The sequence below is a fragment of the Neoarius graeffei genome, chromosome 9 (assembly GCF_027579695.1).
Source record: "Neoarius graeffei isolate fNeoGra1 chromosome 9, fNeoGra1.pri, whole genome shotgun sequence".
NCBI lineage: Eukaryota > Metazoa > Chordata > Actinopteri > Siluriformes > Ariidae > Neoarius > Neoarius graeffei.
In genome coordinates this window covers 21,230,048-21,245,129 of record NC_083577.1, presented here as the reverse complement: position 1 = coordinate 21,245,129, position 15,082 = coordinate 21,230,048, and the positions used below count along the sequence as shown (strand labels likewise).

General features: G+C 40.8%; 1 protein-coding gene across 1 annotated transcript in view; it reads right to left on the bottom strand.

Annotated features, from left to right (window-relative positions):
* Positions 1-1,112: 1,112 nt before the first annotated feature.
* esyt3 (extended synaptotagmin-like protein 3) overlaps positions 1,113-15,082 on the bottom strand; it is a 37,012-nt gene continuing 23,042 nt past the window's right edge. Inside the window, exons 17-23 of the mRNA XM_060929179.1 lie at positions 13,506-13,655; positions 12,849-13,198; positions 3,924-4,022; positions 3,550-3,681; positions 3,364-3,469; positions 3,216-3,265; positions 1,113-3,095 (exon numbers count right to left, since the gene is read on the bottom strand). Of these exons, the coding sequence (XP_060785162.1) occupies positions 3,056-3,095; positions 3,216-3,265; positions 3,364-3,469; positions 3,550-3,681; positions 3,924-4,022; positions 12,849-13,198; positions 13,506-13,655 (927 nt within the window). The 3' untranslated portion in view covers positions 1,113-3,055. The remainder of the gene's footprint in view (positions 3,096-3,215; positions 3,266-3,363; positions 3,470-3,549; positions 3,682-3,923; positions 4,023-12,848; positions 13,199-13,505; positions 13,656-15,082) is intronic.

Below are 15,082 nucleotides of genomic sequence, written 5' to 3'. Positions count from 1 at the left end.
GTCTCATTTGTTTAACTGGATTCTCTTTATTTATTTTAGGACGTGTGAAAATCTGATGTTTTAGGTCATATTTATGCAGAAATATAGAAAATTCTAAAGGGTTCACAAACTTTCAAGCACCAGTGTAGATTTTCTCCTTCTTCAGGACGAGAGGATGTTTTGTATTGATTTATTAAATATTAATGTCAGTTTCAGATTGTAACTACTGGGGAAAGACAATACTCTGTCAAACAATTGCATGATATAGCCTGCTTGAATCATCATTTGTCAGCTGTCTTTTACAAAACTAGTTCATGCAATGCTGCTTTTAGGTTTGTTCAAAAATAAGATAGTCTTCCTTACACTGCTTTTATTTTTAGAGCCTGAAATTATTGATCAGAAGCATGTCTATGTCTCTGTAGCTTGAGGCCTCATGGCAAATGAATCTCAGGGTTGTGACATTTTGATGTGTAGTGTGTAAAAAAAAAAAAAAAATATATATATATATATATACACACACAGTGTACTTGAATATTGCAGGATATTATTTCAGACCAGGAACTGCTGAAATAGCATCACCACTGACTCAATATTAACATGAAAGACAAGTTTATCATTGTCGTATATTTCTCTTGAAGTATTTTTTTTTTTTTTAAGTGATCACTGTTATGAAAGTCAGGTCACTGATATGATAGTGGTATTTTTAGTTGCATCAGTAACTGACCAGATCTGAACTATAGCAAAATCCTTCACATACTTCCAAAAGCTAAGGGATATTACACTGTGCTCTGACTTTTACAGTTTATTAACATTTTGTGCTGCTGCCTTCATATTGATTTTTTAATCTTGATGCATGGTTATTAGATTCTCTGTAAACAATCTATTATCTGTAAATTAATGACCCCAGTATTCAAAGCTTTCTTGCTCTTTCAACATAAATTATGTTTTTGATGTTGATGCACATGGTGAAAGAGCATAAAACTGGGCTATTCCTGGTACAGTATCTAACTTTACCTTCAATTTGGGAGGAAAAAACATGGACAAATCAAGTCACTCTTTAGTTTATCATTGTTTCAAAACACTATTCAGCTGTAACTTAACATGTTTCCTGTCCAGAAACTTTTGCCACTCAATTTAACTTTAATAAAAGCAATAGTTTATTTAAGGATTATCAGAAGATTTTTCTTTTCTTTACATTTCCCAATGTTTACTACAACATAATCACAGTTCAAATGAATATACAGAAAAATACTGAATAAAATAAAAATAAACACTTTTGCCATTAGTTACTTTTTTCGTACTTTTTTGTTTGAAAACATATACATTTCTAATATATCTCTTCTCTCCTACTTGTAGTCCTTAAGACCCTCAATAAGTGCACATATCTGCTTCGTTATAGTGCTCAACATGTTTAAGACAGCAGTTAATCAAGAATTTCTGATGACTCGTCTTTGGTTTGTCAAGAGCAGGAACATTGATCCACACAGGTGTACATTAGTTACATTAGTTACATCACATTAGTAAACATCACATAATCATTTTATTTATATATATATATATATATATATATATATATATATATATATATATATATATATATATATATAAAACATAGAAATGAGTGTTTTACTGGGAAACACACCACTCATTTTTCATATGAGCTCCATCCGGGACATGGAGAACCAACACTGTGACAAATCTCTATATGTCACTCATGAGAAAGTCAATGAATTGTTCTGATAAATTTAGGTACATTTTGATTGTGAATGTGTCTATATAATAAAAAGAAAATCACATGATGGCTTGAAGATATGAAATTTATCTTCTCGCGCTGAAAAACTCACATTTTTCAGATGAAATACATTGCGGATTTAAGGGACATATTTAAATAATATTGGCTGGCTTTTTTTCATGGTCTATCAGATATATTCCATTAAGCTAGCATGATACTGAACGAGTCAAAGACAAGTAGCTTAATGGAATATACCTGATATACCATGAAAGAAAGCCAGCCAATATTATTATTATTATTATTATTATTATTATTATTATTATTATGCTGCATACACATTACTTTTGGGTGTTCAATGCATCTTTCTCTTTCAAAATTCTCTCAAAATCTTCCGTATTACAACGAAACAAACCTAGCGGCCATGTTTGTTTAGAAATTGTCACAGTTGCTTGCTAGAGCGGAAGTTTTGTGTGTCTGACATGTGACGTTATGTCTTGATAACCATGCAATATCAAACAATATTCAATGCTCATTCTCCATTGGGTAGAGTGGCATAATACATGTAGGATAAATGATATGCTAACAATATTGCACGCTATCAAATAAATGAATGAAACCCGCTAGAAGGGAATAGAATACATGTTTTTATTCCATCGAAAAAGTGTCCTGTATGCATAATAATTCCTGATATTTCACTCCGATGACGTCACTCACTCTTTTCCTGCTGACTAGACGTGTTGTCAAAATGGCGAACTGGTTCAAAATTAAAATTCTTTTGATTAACTTTTTTTTTTTAATTGTGGATGTGTCCGTATAATATAAAGAACATTACACAGTGGTGTGAATATATAAAGTTTAATCTTCTCATTGTTGAAAATATTTCACTCGTTTGCTTCCCTCACTCATGAACTATATTCACCACTCAAAGATAAACTTCATATCTTCGCACAACCTTGTAATATCCTCTATACACATAGGACATCAGGAGTCCAGAAATATATTGCGCACAATATGAAAATGCACACAAAAATACATTTACAGAGAATTAATCCATGCAAGCTTAGCAACACAAAAGCAGTCCCAATGCATCCAGTATGGTTAAAAAAAAATGCTTTCAACAAAAGGAGCACAAAAAGACTGTGTCCCATCATCAGGTGAAAACCCCACTTGCATGTGTAAAAAAAAGAGTGCACTTTTTAACCAGTTCTTCATTGTTAAAATAAAGAGTTAAGAAATTTCAGCAATAAAGTTGTAAACGGAGGTATAGAAATGAAGAAACTTCTGAACTTTGAAGGAGGCAGTTTGATCAGTGATCTTGGATATGCTTCGTTGACCTTCATTCTTCTAGATAGCTTTCTTTAGCCCTGGGATACTGAGCTCATACCTGGTTTGGAAAACATGCACAAATAATTCTGAGGAATGAGCCTGAAGCCGGGAGTGTGTCTGTTTATGAACCAGATTCATATACAATTTATACACGAGAGAGAGAGATGTAATTACTAACCATTCTGTGGAACCTTTCACAAGATCCAACTGGGCCAGATCAATCAGGATCTGCAGATAGAGGACAGAAGGCAGTTTTATCGATTAATAATCAAAGCTAACACTGAAGCAACGTTATTATAACTTCTTAACGAGTGCATCTTTCATACCATCCCAATCTCTTTTCGCTCTCTGGTATGGAACATTCGATTGTTCTTCACAGACACATCTAACTTCCGAGTCCTGGTTTCTTCAAGTGACATTGAAAATTCGAATCTGAGTACGTACACGTTTAGTTACCGAGGTGTGATTAGCAGTGCTACAGTACTATGCAAGTCATTTGAACAAACTCTCACTTCTCATCGAAGGCAGGATTCACGGTTTTCCTCTTCACTTTTGTCCGCATGCGGTTTTTCCATTTTTGGTCAGGAAGCAAGTAAATGCGAACATAGGTGTCCGAGCCGTTGGTGTTACAGGGGAACAGGTTCCTAGCAAACATTGTTACAGGAGACACAATTTTAATTAGAAATAGGCTTGTTTTACTTTTTCCATCTAAACAGGTTAGTATGAATGATTTTAGCTTCAACTGAAAAGCAATTTTCGGTCTTGAAGATCTGAATTGATGATTTATTTCACAGTAAGCAATGTTTGCTAAATACACCATGACTACCTGACCCTTTTTTTTCCCCCCTCCATGAAGCAGAGCCTTCATCAGTGTTTAAAGACTCACCTGCAGTTAATGACCGTCACAGTGAGCTTGTTCCTCAGTGTGGCATAACGGATAGTTAACTGAATCTGACCAAAGCTACCCTGGTGATTCATGATGGCACTGTAATTCACACAATGAGAGTCATGTTAAGGGTTTGGCAGTCACCCCGAGCAATGTGCTGAGCAACAGTTAACATATCAGGGGAATATTTTACCACAAAATAATGAACACTGCTAATAATACATGAAAGCTAGCATTGCTCTCACTCAGTGTTAGCAACATGACTATTTTTTCCCCCAGAAGAATTATGTAAAAGTCTGACATTCTTCACATAATAAGTATGAAACTCACTTAGCATACAGCTAAGAGCCAGGCTTGTAGGACTCGAGTCCGACTCGTGCCCTAATTTTAAGGACTCATGACTTGACTTGGACTTGAGCACTGATGACTCGGACTTCGACTCATGCATTAACTGCATTAGGACTCGTAAATTGGAGACAAGGACTCGGATTTTTTTCTGTATTTTTTTTTGTAATGTGCCATAATAATTTGGCATAAGATATTTATATCTACATTAATTTTTGTACTAATTTTGTGCAAGAGTGTCACACCTTGGCGTGTGCATCACATAGGCTCTTGGGTGTGCTCCGGTCTCGAGTCCCCATTGTTCAAGTCCAAGTCAAGTCCAAGTCTTAAAAAAAAAAAAATTTCAAGCCAAGTCGAGTCCGAGAACAAGACTCCAAGTGCACCATTTCACAGTGGCTGTTTTAGCGCCATTAACATTAGTTTGTTCCTGAACATGACATATGAACAGGTGAATGTGCATTCTCTTTGTCAGGGAGAGCGAAGTATTCTGTCAGAGATGGCTGGGAGATGGATGTAAGTGCAGAAGGTGTGTTTATTAATACAAGCGAAGACAGGTAAACAATCCAGAACAGGAGGCAAAATCACAAAACGGTGAAAAAAAGGCAATAGGTTGAGCGGGGCACAAACAGGCCATTATAGACTAGGCAGAGCCAAAGACGAGAAACAGGAAATCAGGGATCAGGAAACCAAACAAGGAAATAAGGCTCAGTAATATGTCAGCAACGCAACTCAATACTTCACAAAGTAAGTGTGCTTCCACAGTTTTTTATATAGGCGCACTGACTGCACCTTAATCCTGTGCAGGTGCGAGTTGTTTACGGCGTGCATGCGAGAGTCTGCTTGGCAGGCGAGCTGTCCGGACAGCGCGCCCGCCAAGAGGACTCTCACATGCGCGCTGTAAACGACTTGTAAATTATCTTTTTGTGAATAAATTAATATTTCACAAAAAAATGTTGTTCTTTGTCATTTTAGCAAAAACAACCAAGTAGACAAGGAAAGGCTTCAAATCAATAAAAGCTCCAAGTTAATAATGAAATGTACATTTGAATATTTTGGATATCATAATATTACTATGTGATAATGAAATTGTTATTCTTGACATCTATTCCAATATAAAATGAATTAAATAGTGAATAGATCTCATTACAATGGCACCTGTCAAGAGGTGGGATATATTATGCAGCAAGAGAACAGTCAGTTCTTGAAGTTGATGTGTTGGAAGCAGGAAAAATGGGCAAGTGTAAGGATCTGAGTGACTTTGACAAGGGCCAAATTGTGATGGCGAGATGACTGGGTCTGAGCATCTACAAAATGGCACATCTTGTGGGGTGTTTCCGGTATGCAGTGGTTAGTACCTACCAAAATTGGTCCAAGGAAGGACAACCAGTGAACCGGTGACGGTCATGGGTGTCAAAGGCTCATTGATTCGCACGGGGCACGAAAGCTAGCCCATAAGGTCAAATCCCACAGAAGAGCTACAAGCTGCTGAAAAAAGTTAATGCTGACACCTTTCTGATTTTAGCCAGCATTAACTTTTTCAGCAGTTTCTGCTACAGTTTGCCCATTTTTCCTGATTCCAACACGTCAACTTCAAGAACTGACTATTCACTTGCTGCCTAATATAGCCCACCCCTTGACAGATGCCACTGTAATGAGATAATCAAATGTTATTCACGTCACCTGTCAGTGGTTTTAATATGTTATGGCTGGTCGGTGTAGGATATACATATAGACAGTTTTCTGTTTTGGGTAAAGCACTGGTTTGGGCTTTGTTTTCTCCACTGAATATATTCACTAGTGAACTGTGATTTCTGGTTTTAGTGACCTCTGGCGGCTGTCTTCATTATCCCCGTTTGTGCTAAGATTTTAATATTTAATTTAATTGGCCTCATGGCCTAATTTACAAAAAAAAAAATCTGTATTTTTGATTGTTAATTTCTGAGATTTGCATTTATGTCAGGGTGCAGGCACTTATGGATGCAAGCACGGGGAGAGCGGGTTTGTCACAAACTTGTAACCAAATCCAATCTAGCAATCTGAAGACATAGTCGGGGATGGGCAAGGGTTGGTCAATTCACAAACAATGTCAAAGGGCAGGCAAGTAATCCTAGTGGGAAATAAATGTAAACAAAGTCAAAAGCACTAGAAGTCAGACAGAAAGTCAGAAGGCTCGATATGATCAGGCACAGGGACGTAGAACGATACTTCACGGTGAGTGTTTGTGAATGCTGGGCTTAGAGTATATCGGGAAGTAATTATGGGGAAATGGGTGTACTTCCTAGAACTCCGGAGATAAGGGGTGCTGTGGTGCTTGGGAAGTGTAATCTGTTTGGAGTCATGCTTGGAGGCTGCTCCAAACTCAGGTTTTCAATGGTATTACTGACAGAACAGCTAGGGAGCCTTGGATGGCAAGTTTCAGGCATGACACACCCAATGTGGGAGCCATTCTGCAATAAGGTGGGAGATCGAACTTGTGGAAGACTTCATTAATTTTACAGATTACTTTATACAGACCAATGTATTAGTCTTGAAGCTTCCAGCAAGTGTTGGGCCCTCGTAGATCTCTAGTGGACACCCACACTCAGTTGCTTTGGACGTACTCAGGAGTCTCCCCTCGACGTTTGTCTGCATATTGTTTGTACTTGCTGTTGATCTGTTCCAGTCTCTGGTGGCCTTCCTCCCACACCTGCTCACTCCTCTTACAGTGGTGCTTGAAAGTTTGTGAACCCTTTAGAATTTTCTATATTTCTGCATAAATATGACCTAAAACATCATCAGATTTTCACACAAGTCCTAAAAGTAGATAAAGAGAACCCAGTTAAACGAATAAGACAAAAATATTGTACTTGGTCATTTATTTATTGAGGAAAATGATCCAATAAAACATAACTGTGAGTGGCAAAAGTATGTGAACCTTTGCTTTCACTATCTGGTGTGACCTCCTTGTGCAGCAATAACTGCAACTAAACTTTTCTGGTAACTGTTGATCAGTCCTGCACACCGGCTTGGAGGAATTTTAGCCCATTCTTCTGTACCGAACAGCTTCAACTCTGGGCTGTTGGTGGGTTTCCTCACATGAACTGCTCGCTTCAGGTCCTTTCACAACATTTCAATTGGATTAAGGTCAGGACTTTGATTGGGCCATTCCAAAACATTAACTTTATTCTTCTTTAACCATTCTTTGGTAGAACAACTTGTGTGCTTAGGGTCATTATCTTGCTGCATGACCCACCTTCTTTTGAGATTCAGTTCATGGGCAGATGTCCTGACATTTTCTTTTAGAATTCACTGGTATAATTTAGAATTCATTGTTCCATCAATGATGGCAAGCCATCCTGGCCCAGATGCAGCAAAATGGGCCCAAACCATGATACTACCACCACCATGTTTCACAGATGGAATAAGGTTCTTATGCTGGAATGCAGGGTTTTCCTTTCTCCAAACACAACACTTCTCATTTAAACCAAAATGTTCCATTTTGCTCTCATCTGTCCACAAAACATTTTTCCAATAGCCCTCTGGCTTGTCCACATGGTCTTTAGCAAACTGCAGATGAGCAGCAATGTTCTTTTTGGAGAACAGTGGCTTTCTCTTTGCAACCCTGCCATGCACACCATTGTTGTTCAGTGTTCTCCTGATAGTGGACTCATGAACATTAGCCAATGTGAGAGGCGCTTTCAGTTGCCTAGAAGTTACCCTGGGGTCCTTTGTGACCTCGCTGACTATTACACGGTTTGTTCTTAGAGTGATCTTTGTTGGTTGACCACTCTTGGGGAGGGTAACAATGGTCTTGAATTTCCTCCATTTGTATAAAATCTGTCTGACTGTGGATTGGTGGAGTCCAAACTCTTTAGAGATGGTTTTGTAACCTTTTCCAGCCTGATGAGCATCAACAACGCTTTTTCTGAGGTCCTCAGAAATCTCCTTTGTTCGTGCCATGATACACTTCCACAAACGTGTTGTGAAGATCAGACTTTGATGGATCCCTGTTCTTTAAATAAAACAGGGTGCCCACTCCCACCTGATTGTCATCCCACTGATTGAAAACACCTGACTCTAATTTCACCTTCAAATTAACTGCTAATCCTAGAGGTTCACATACTTTTGCCACTCACAGATATGGAATATTGGCTCATTTTCCTCAATAAATAAATGACCAAATATAATATTTTTGTCTCATTTGTTTAATTGGGTTCTTTTTATAAATAGAAATATAGAAAATTCTAAAGGGTTCACAAACTTTCAAGCACCACTGGAAAACCAGGAGCCCACTGCCAGGATTTGTGTTGGAGAATCATCCCAGGGGAAGAGAGGTGGTTGATACCCAAGGATGCACTGAAACAGTGTCAGCTGTGTGGCAGAGTATTTTAAGGTGTTCTGGGCATACTTGGCCCAAGGAATGAACTGCGCTCAAGCCTTCTGATTCCTCATACAGAATATCCTGAGGAAGCACTCAACCTCCTCGTTGTCGCACTCCACCTGGCTGTTGGATTGCGGATGGTACCCTGAGGTTAGGCTCACGGATACCCCTAATCTGTCCATAAATTTGGTCCATAACCTGGAGATGAATTGGGGACCCCAGTCGCTGATGATGTCTTCAGGGATACCATAATATCGGAAAACATGACTGAACAGGAATTCTGCAGTTTCAAATGCAGTGGGTAGACCAGACAGAGGAATGAGCTTGAGGGCTTTGGAAAAGCAATCTATGACCACTAGGATGACTTGAGATCAAGGTAGGTCAGCAATGAAGTCAATAGCTATATGCGACCAGGGTCGTTGAGGCACCAGAAGTGGAGAGAGCTTCCCAGCAGGTGGGGCCCGTGACACTTTCGCTTGGGCACAGGTGGAGCAGGATGAAACAAAGTGGTTAATTTCAGAAACCATGTGTTCCCACCAATATTTACTCCAGAGGAGTTGATAGGTTCTGTGACTGCTGGGGTGCCCCCTGGCCAGAGAAGAGTGGGCCCAGGTGAGGAGTTGAGCTCAAAATCAGGGCAGCACATACATGAATCCAAGAGGACAGTTCTCAGGCAGATTTGGAAGTTGTGACTGTGAGATTTCCTGATCTTCATCCCATGAAATGGCATGCAAGAAGCACTTGGGTGATAAGATAGGCATGGGTTCAGAAGCATGGTTGGATGTGGTGTGGATTCTGGAGAGGGCATCTGCTTTAGTGTTTCTGGGACCTGAGTGGTAGGAGATTGTGAATTGAAACCAGGTGAAGAAAATTGCCCATCTGGCTTGGCATGGGTTTAGGCATTTAGCAGTTTTCAGATATTCGAGATTCTTGTGATTGGTGAGAATAGTGAACAGATGTGTGGTGCCCTCCAGCCAGCGTCTCCCCTCTTCAAGAGCTAGTTTAATTGCTAAAAGTTCTCGATTGCCAAGGTCATAATTCTGCTTGGCTGAGGTGAGTTTCTTTAACTAGAAGGCCACAGGATGTAGCTTAGGCTTATCCCAGAAATGTTGAGCTAGCACCCCTCCCACTCCTGTCTCAGAGGTGTCTACTTCTATGGTGAAAGGTTTGGTATGGTCCAGTTGCTGAAGAACGGGAGCTGATGTGAAAGTGGTCTTGAGCTAGTTGAAGGCTTCTTCGGCAGCTGGGTTCCACTGGAGACATTGTGGCCCCTTCTTTAGCAGGGTGGTGAGAGGAGCAGCAATCATGCTGAACCCACGGATGGAGTGACGATAAAAATTTGCAAACCCCAAGAAGCATTGCAGTTCCTCCACGGTAGTGGGCATGGACCAGGAGGTGACCGGTGAGACTTTGCTATGGTCCATGCTTACTTGTTCTGTGCTCATGATGTACCCAAGGAATGAGATCTGGTGAACATGAAGCTCACACTTCTTAGCTTTTACATAGAGGTGATTCTTCAATAACCAGGTGAGTACTGACCTTACATGTTCGTGGTGTGAGTGGTCATCACAGGAGTAGATTAGAATATCCTCTATGTAACCAATGATGATGCATCCCAGTATGTCTCTGATGACATCATTAATCAAGCATTGGAAGATGCTGGGAGTGCAAGAAAGTCCATAAGGCATGACCAAATATTCGAAGTGCCTGGACGTTGTGCTCAAGGCAGTCTTCCATTCATCACCTTCCTGAATTCTGACCAGGCTGTAAGCACTTTGAAGGTCCAACTTGGTGAATATTCTTGCTGACCTTAGCTATTCCAAGGCCAACGGCACCACGAGAAGCAGATATGGATATTTGACTGTGATCTGGTTTAAACCTCAGTAGTCGATGCATGGGCAAAGGCCCCCTCCTTTCTTTTCCACAAAGAAAAAGCTGGCTGAAGCCGGAGAAATGGATGGTCTAATGTACCCCTGTTGTAATGCCTCCTGTACATACTCCTCCATGGTAGCTTGTTCGGTGATGGACAGAGGGTATATGCGGGTCCAAGGTAGAGTCATACCTGGGAGAAGGTCTATGGCATGGTCATAGGTTTGGCGAGAAGGCAGGCCACTAGCTTCACCCTTGCTGAAAATTTCCTTGAAGTCATGATAACAGGGAGGAAAGTTGTCAATGTTACCTGGCAGCGGGTTCTCTACAGAGGTGGACAAAAGAGTGACTTGTGGAAGTTTCAAGCAGTTCTGGAAGCAGGATGGGGACCACTGCAGAATTTCTCTGTGTTGCCAGAATATTAGGAGATCATGAAGCTGGAGCCACAGGAACCCCAAGACGAGAGCATGCGGAGCTGTGTGAGTGACCAACAAAGTGATGTGCTCTACATGAACAGCCCCAACCTGGATTTCAAGAGGTGATGTGCTGTTGTAATGAGCCCATCACCGATGAGCCCCCCCCCATCAGTAGCCTTAAGGTTCAGTGGTTGCTGGAGGAGTTTTTCCGTGGGCAGGTTGTACTTCTGGACGATCTCAAGACTGATGACATTTCCCTCTGCCCCCGAGTCCGTGAAGGCAGAGAAAACATGGGCCCGGTCTGGGAGCTTTAACAGTACTGGCATCTTGAGAGAACGTGGTGTGTGAATGAATTTATTAAGTCACCAGACTGGGCAGACAGGTTTCCCTTCTAAGGTTAGGTAAGTGAATGGGACACTTGGCTATCAGATGGCCAGATTCACTGCAGTAAAAACACAGCCCTTCACAATGCCTCCTGTCCCTTTCAGAGCATTGCAAGTGAGCATGGAAGACCTCCACTGGAGTCAGGGATGGTGGAGTAGGAGGAAGGGCTGGAGGTGGTTGTAATGAAGGCCGGATTCGAAGAAGGTGGTCGAGGTGGATGGCCTGGTCAGTGAGGGAGTTGAGAGGGAGTTGTTCATAGTGGCATGCCAGTTCAGTGAACAATTTGGGGTGCAGACCCTGTCAAACGGTGGCCTTGAGAGCAGGCTTGTTCCAGTCACTTCCAGCTGCCAGCATGTGAAATTCCAAAGTGTATTTGGCCACTTTTTTCCTGTCTTCCTGTCTAATGGTGAGCAGTTTCTTGCCTACTTTGTCACCCTCCGGCTGATGACTGGAAACTTGTTTAAACAATTCGATAAATCAGGTCATAGGAGATGGTGCGTTTACCTCCATGCTCCCAAACAGCACTAACTCACTGCATTGCCTTGCCTGTGAGGAACTTGAGCAATCTTCTGCTCCTCTGTAGCACCAGTGAAGGTCATGAAATATAATGAACATGGAAGAAGAAATCCTTTACAGTCTGAAACTTCCCCAGAGTACTTTTTGGGTTTAGGAACCATCAGGTCTGCACCGGCAGAGGATGAAGGGCATGTCAGGATGGTCTGTGAAACAACAGCCATTAACTGCAACATTCTGGTGTTAAGTTCACTTAACATTTGCTGATGTTCTCCTAACAGTCGCCCCTGAGCATTGGAAGCAGTTTGCTTCACTTCCTCTGCTGCATCCATTGCCAGCAAAGTATACAGTCAGGGTGCAGGCACTTACAGATGCAAGTACAGGGGAGAGTGGGTGCATCGCAAACTGGTAACCAAATCCAATACAACAATCTGAATATGTAGTCGGGAACAGGCAAGGGTCGGTTGATTCACAAACAGAATGTCAAAGGGCAGGCGAGTAATCATGGTCAGAAATAAATAAAGTCAAAAGCACTAGAAGTCAGGCAGAAAGTCAGAAAGCTTGGTATGATCAAGCACAGGGATACAGAGCGATACTTTGTGGTGAGCATTTGTGAATGCTGGGCTTATATAGGGAAGTAATTACAGGGAAATAGGAAACAGGTGTACTTCCTAGAATTCCAGAGATGAGGGACACTGTGGTGCTTGGGAATTGTAGTCCGGAGCAGCTACAGTATGTTTGGAAGGTGCTTCGAACTCAGGTTTTCAGTGCTATTACTGGCATTATGGTTTGGAGGTTGTTTTGTTTTTTTAATCTCAAAACTGTAGTCTGTAATTTTGAATTGTCTCTCATACCCCTTCAAGTTCATAACAAAGAAAACCATACTCCTACATAAGCTCACTTAACATTGTTAAAAAAAAAAAAATTGAAAAGTCTAAGACACGTAACCATTCCTGTGACAGTCTTCATTTTTGTATTTTTGTTTCTGTCAACAGACTCTTATTGTACACATGGTGTTCTACTGATCATCACACTCACTCTGGGTAAGGGACGCCCTCGACCAGGTCGAAGCGTGAAGAAGCGATCGAGTTTTCTGAGAGAAGGCTGTGTGAATCATAGCGTCGCATTCGAGTGGAGCCTGCAAGACGGTTCTCTGAGACCATGAGAGAATTTCTCCGGGCCATATACTCAGCCTGGGGCCTGCTGAAAGAGCTGATGGGCACCTGCGTCTGTGACAGCGTGGAGGCCTGGTTTTTCTCTTCAGGTTTCAAGTAGTTAAGAGGAGGCTGGGCCTCAAAATGCTGAGGATCTTTGACCTGTTTCCCAGTTTTAGGTTCAGCAACCAGAGGGTTTGAAACTTTGGGCTGCGGCTTCTCTGGTTTCAGGAGCTGGGATGACAAAAGAGCTTAGTAAAGAAACTATACACACACAAACATTCACATATATAACAAAAGTGTGTTACCGGTAGTAGTACAAAGATATTGTAAGCACACAGTCAGAGAGATTGCATTATGACAATAAGGCCTTGGAACCACCATTAAATAATGATTGAGTGAAAAAAGTACACATTTGCAAGAAATTGCACACAAGCACTAACACACATTCTTCATATTGAAAATGTAACGGTTTACCACAATTACAACAAACAGAAAAAGTGAAGCAAGGAATAATGCAGATGTTGGTTTAGGAGCTCACCCTGAGTATGGCTTTCATCTTGAGCTGGCTGTCAGAGCCAGAACGTTCCAGCTGGAAACGCTGGTCCAGTGTCAGGTCTGAGGCTTTGAGTAGCCGGCTGAGAGGCAGAGTGAGCATGCCCAGTAAACTTTTCTTTTCAGCCAACTCCACCTGAAATCACGAGGCACGGACAATAATCATTGTATACTTACTGGGAGGCGAATACGGCTGTTACTCTCTATGTTTGCTTACAATTGCTCCTTTTCTCTGCTTAATAATAATAATAATAATAATAATAATAATCATCATCATCATCATCATCATCCACTTGTGATCAAGCCTTAAGGCCAGGTCTTATTCCTTTATTGGCTGTTTCAATTATCAATGAATGACTTTGACAACTCATTCATTCATAGCAGAGCTCCCCATGCACAAAACACGCGGAGTAGAGCACCATACTTAAGAGAATATGGTAATGAATTGATCTGATTTTTGATGGCTTTTGCAACCATATAAACAATGAACGTGTACCATCACAGGGAACCCAATCATAAGTGCAAGGCAACGTACATCATAAATGCTTGACCACAGCACAACAAAATTTGTATCTTTATTTACATAAGATAGATGGGTTTTTATCCAGTGCTTATTTTTAATTTGCTTTTTAAAAATAATGTGGGATTACTTACTAACACATTTTATGGAAAACGTTCACAACAGTTTCATATAAAACAAGCTAAAACAGTTTTATTAGTCCACTAGCTTGTTGGACAGTTGACAGTTTCTGTCATGTAAGAGCGACAGACGGATGTAAGTGCAGGAAGAGTTTTATTGAAAGTGCGCTCACAAACAGATCCAAAATGTAGACAAAGGCAGAGTCAAAAACCAGGCAGTGGTCAAGCAAGGGACAGACAGGATATCAGAGGGAACACAATACAGTCCAAAAAAACAAAACAGGGTCAAAACCAGAAAAGCAATACAAAATACAAGGCTTGGTAACATCTGAATCAGGGTACAGTGTGTGTTCCTTCACAAAGTCTGTGTGTTGCTAAAATCCCTTACATTTATGCGCTGCAACTGTGCTCTAATCAGGAACAGGTGCATAATTAGTTCTAACGGCACTGCGCGTGCAAACGCACATGGATGTGACAGATGTAACCAGACAACTGTTTGACATCAAGTTTGATATTGGATGGTAACTATATAGTAATGATATAATGTGAAAGCGCTGGTTCACTGCTGTCCACCAGGCACCCAGCAGAGTCACACCATAATAAATTTTGTGGTGGTGTTTCTGGTGCATGGCATGCGGTGTCAAAGAAAGGAATAAATATGTATTCGTAACTGTGATGCATCTCTCATTATTGGCATCACGGTCACAAGACAATGCAGCAATTTATTGACCTGAAATACATGACACTACACAATTTGATGGTTCTTATGCTATATTTTTATTCTATTCAGTTTGATTTTGTGCTCTTGCAAATATTTTGCTCATTACACTCATCAGGAGCTCCACTTTTAGGCAGTGACTAAATATACAGTGTCTTGCAAAAGTATTCTGTTTGTCCTGTTTTGTCACATTACAAGCTGGAATT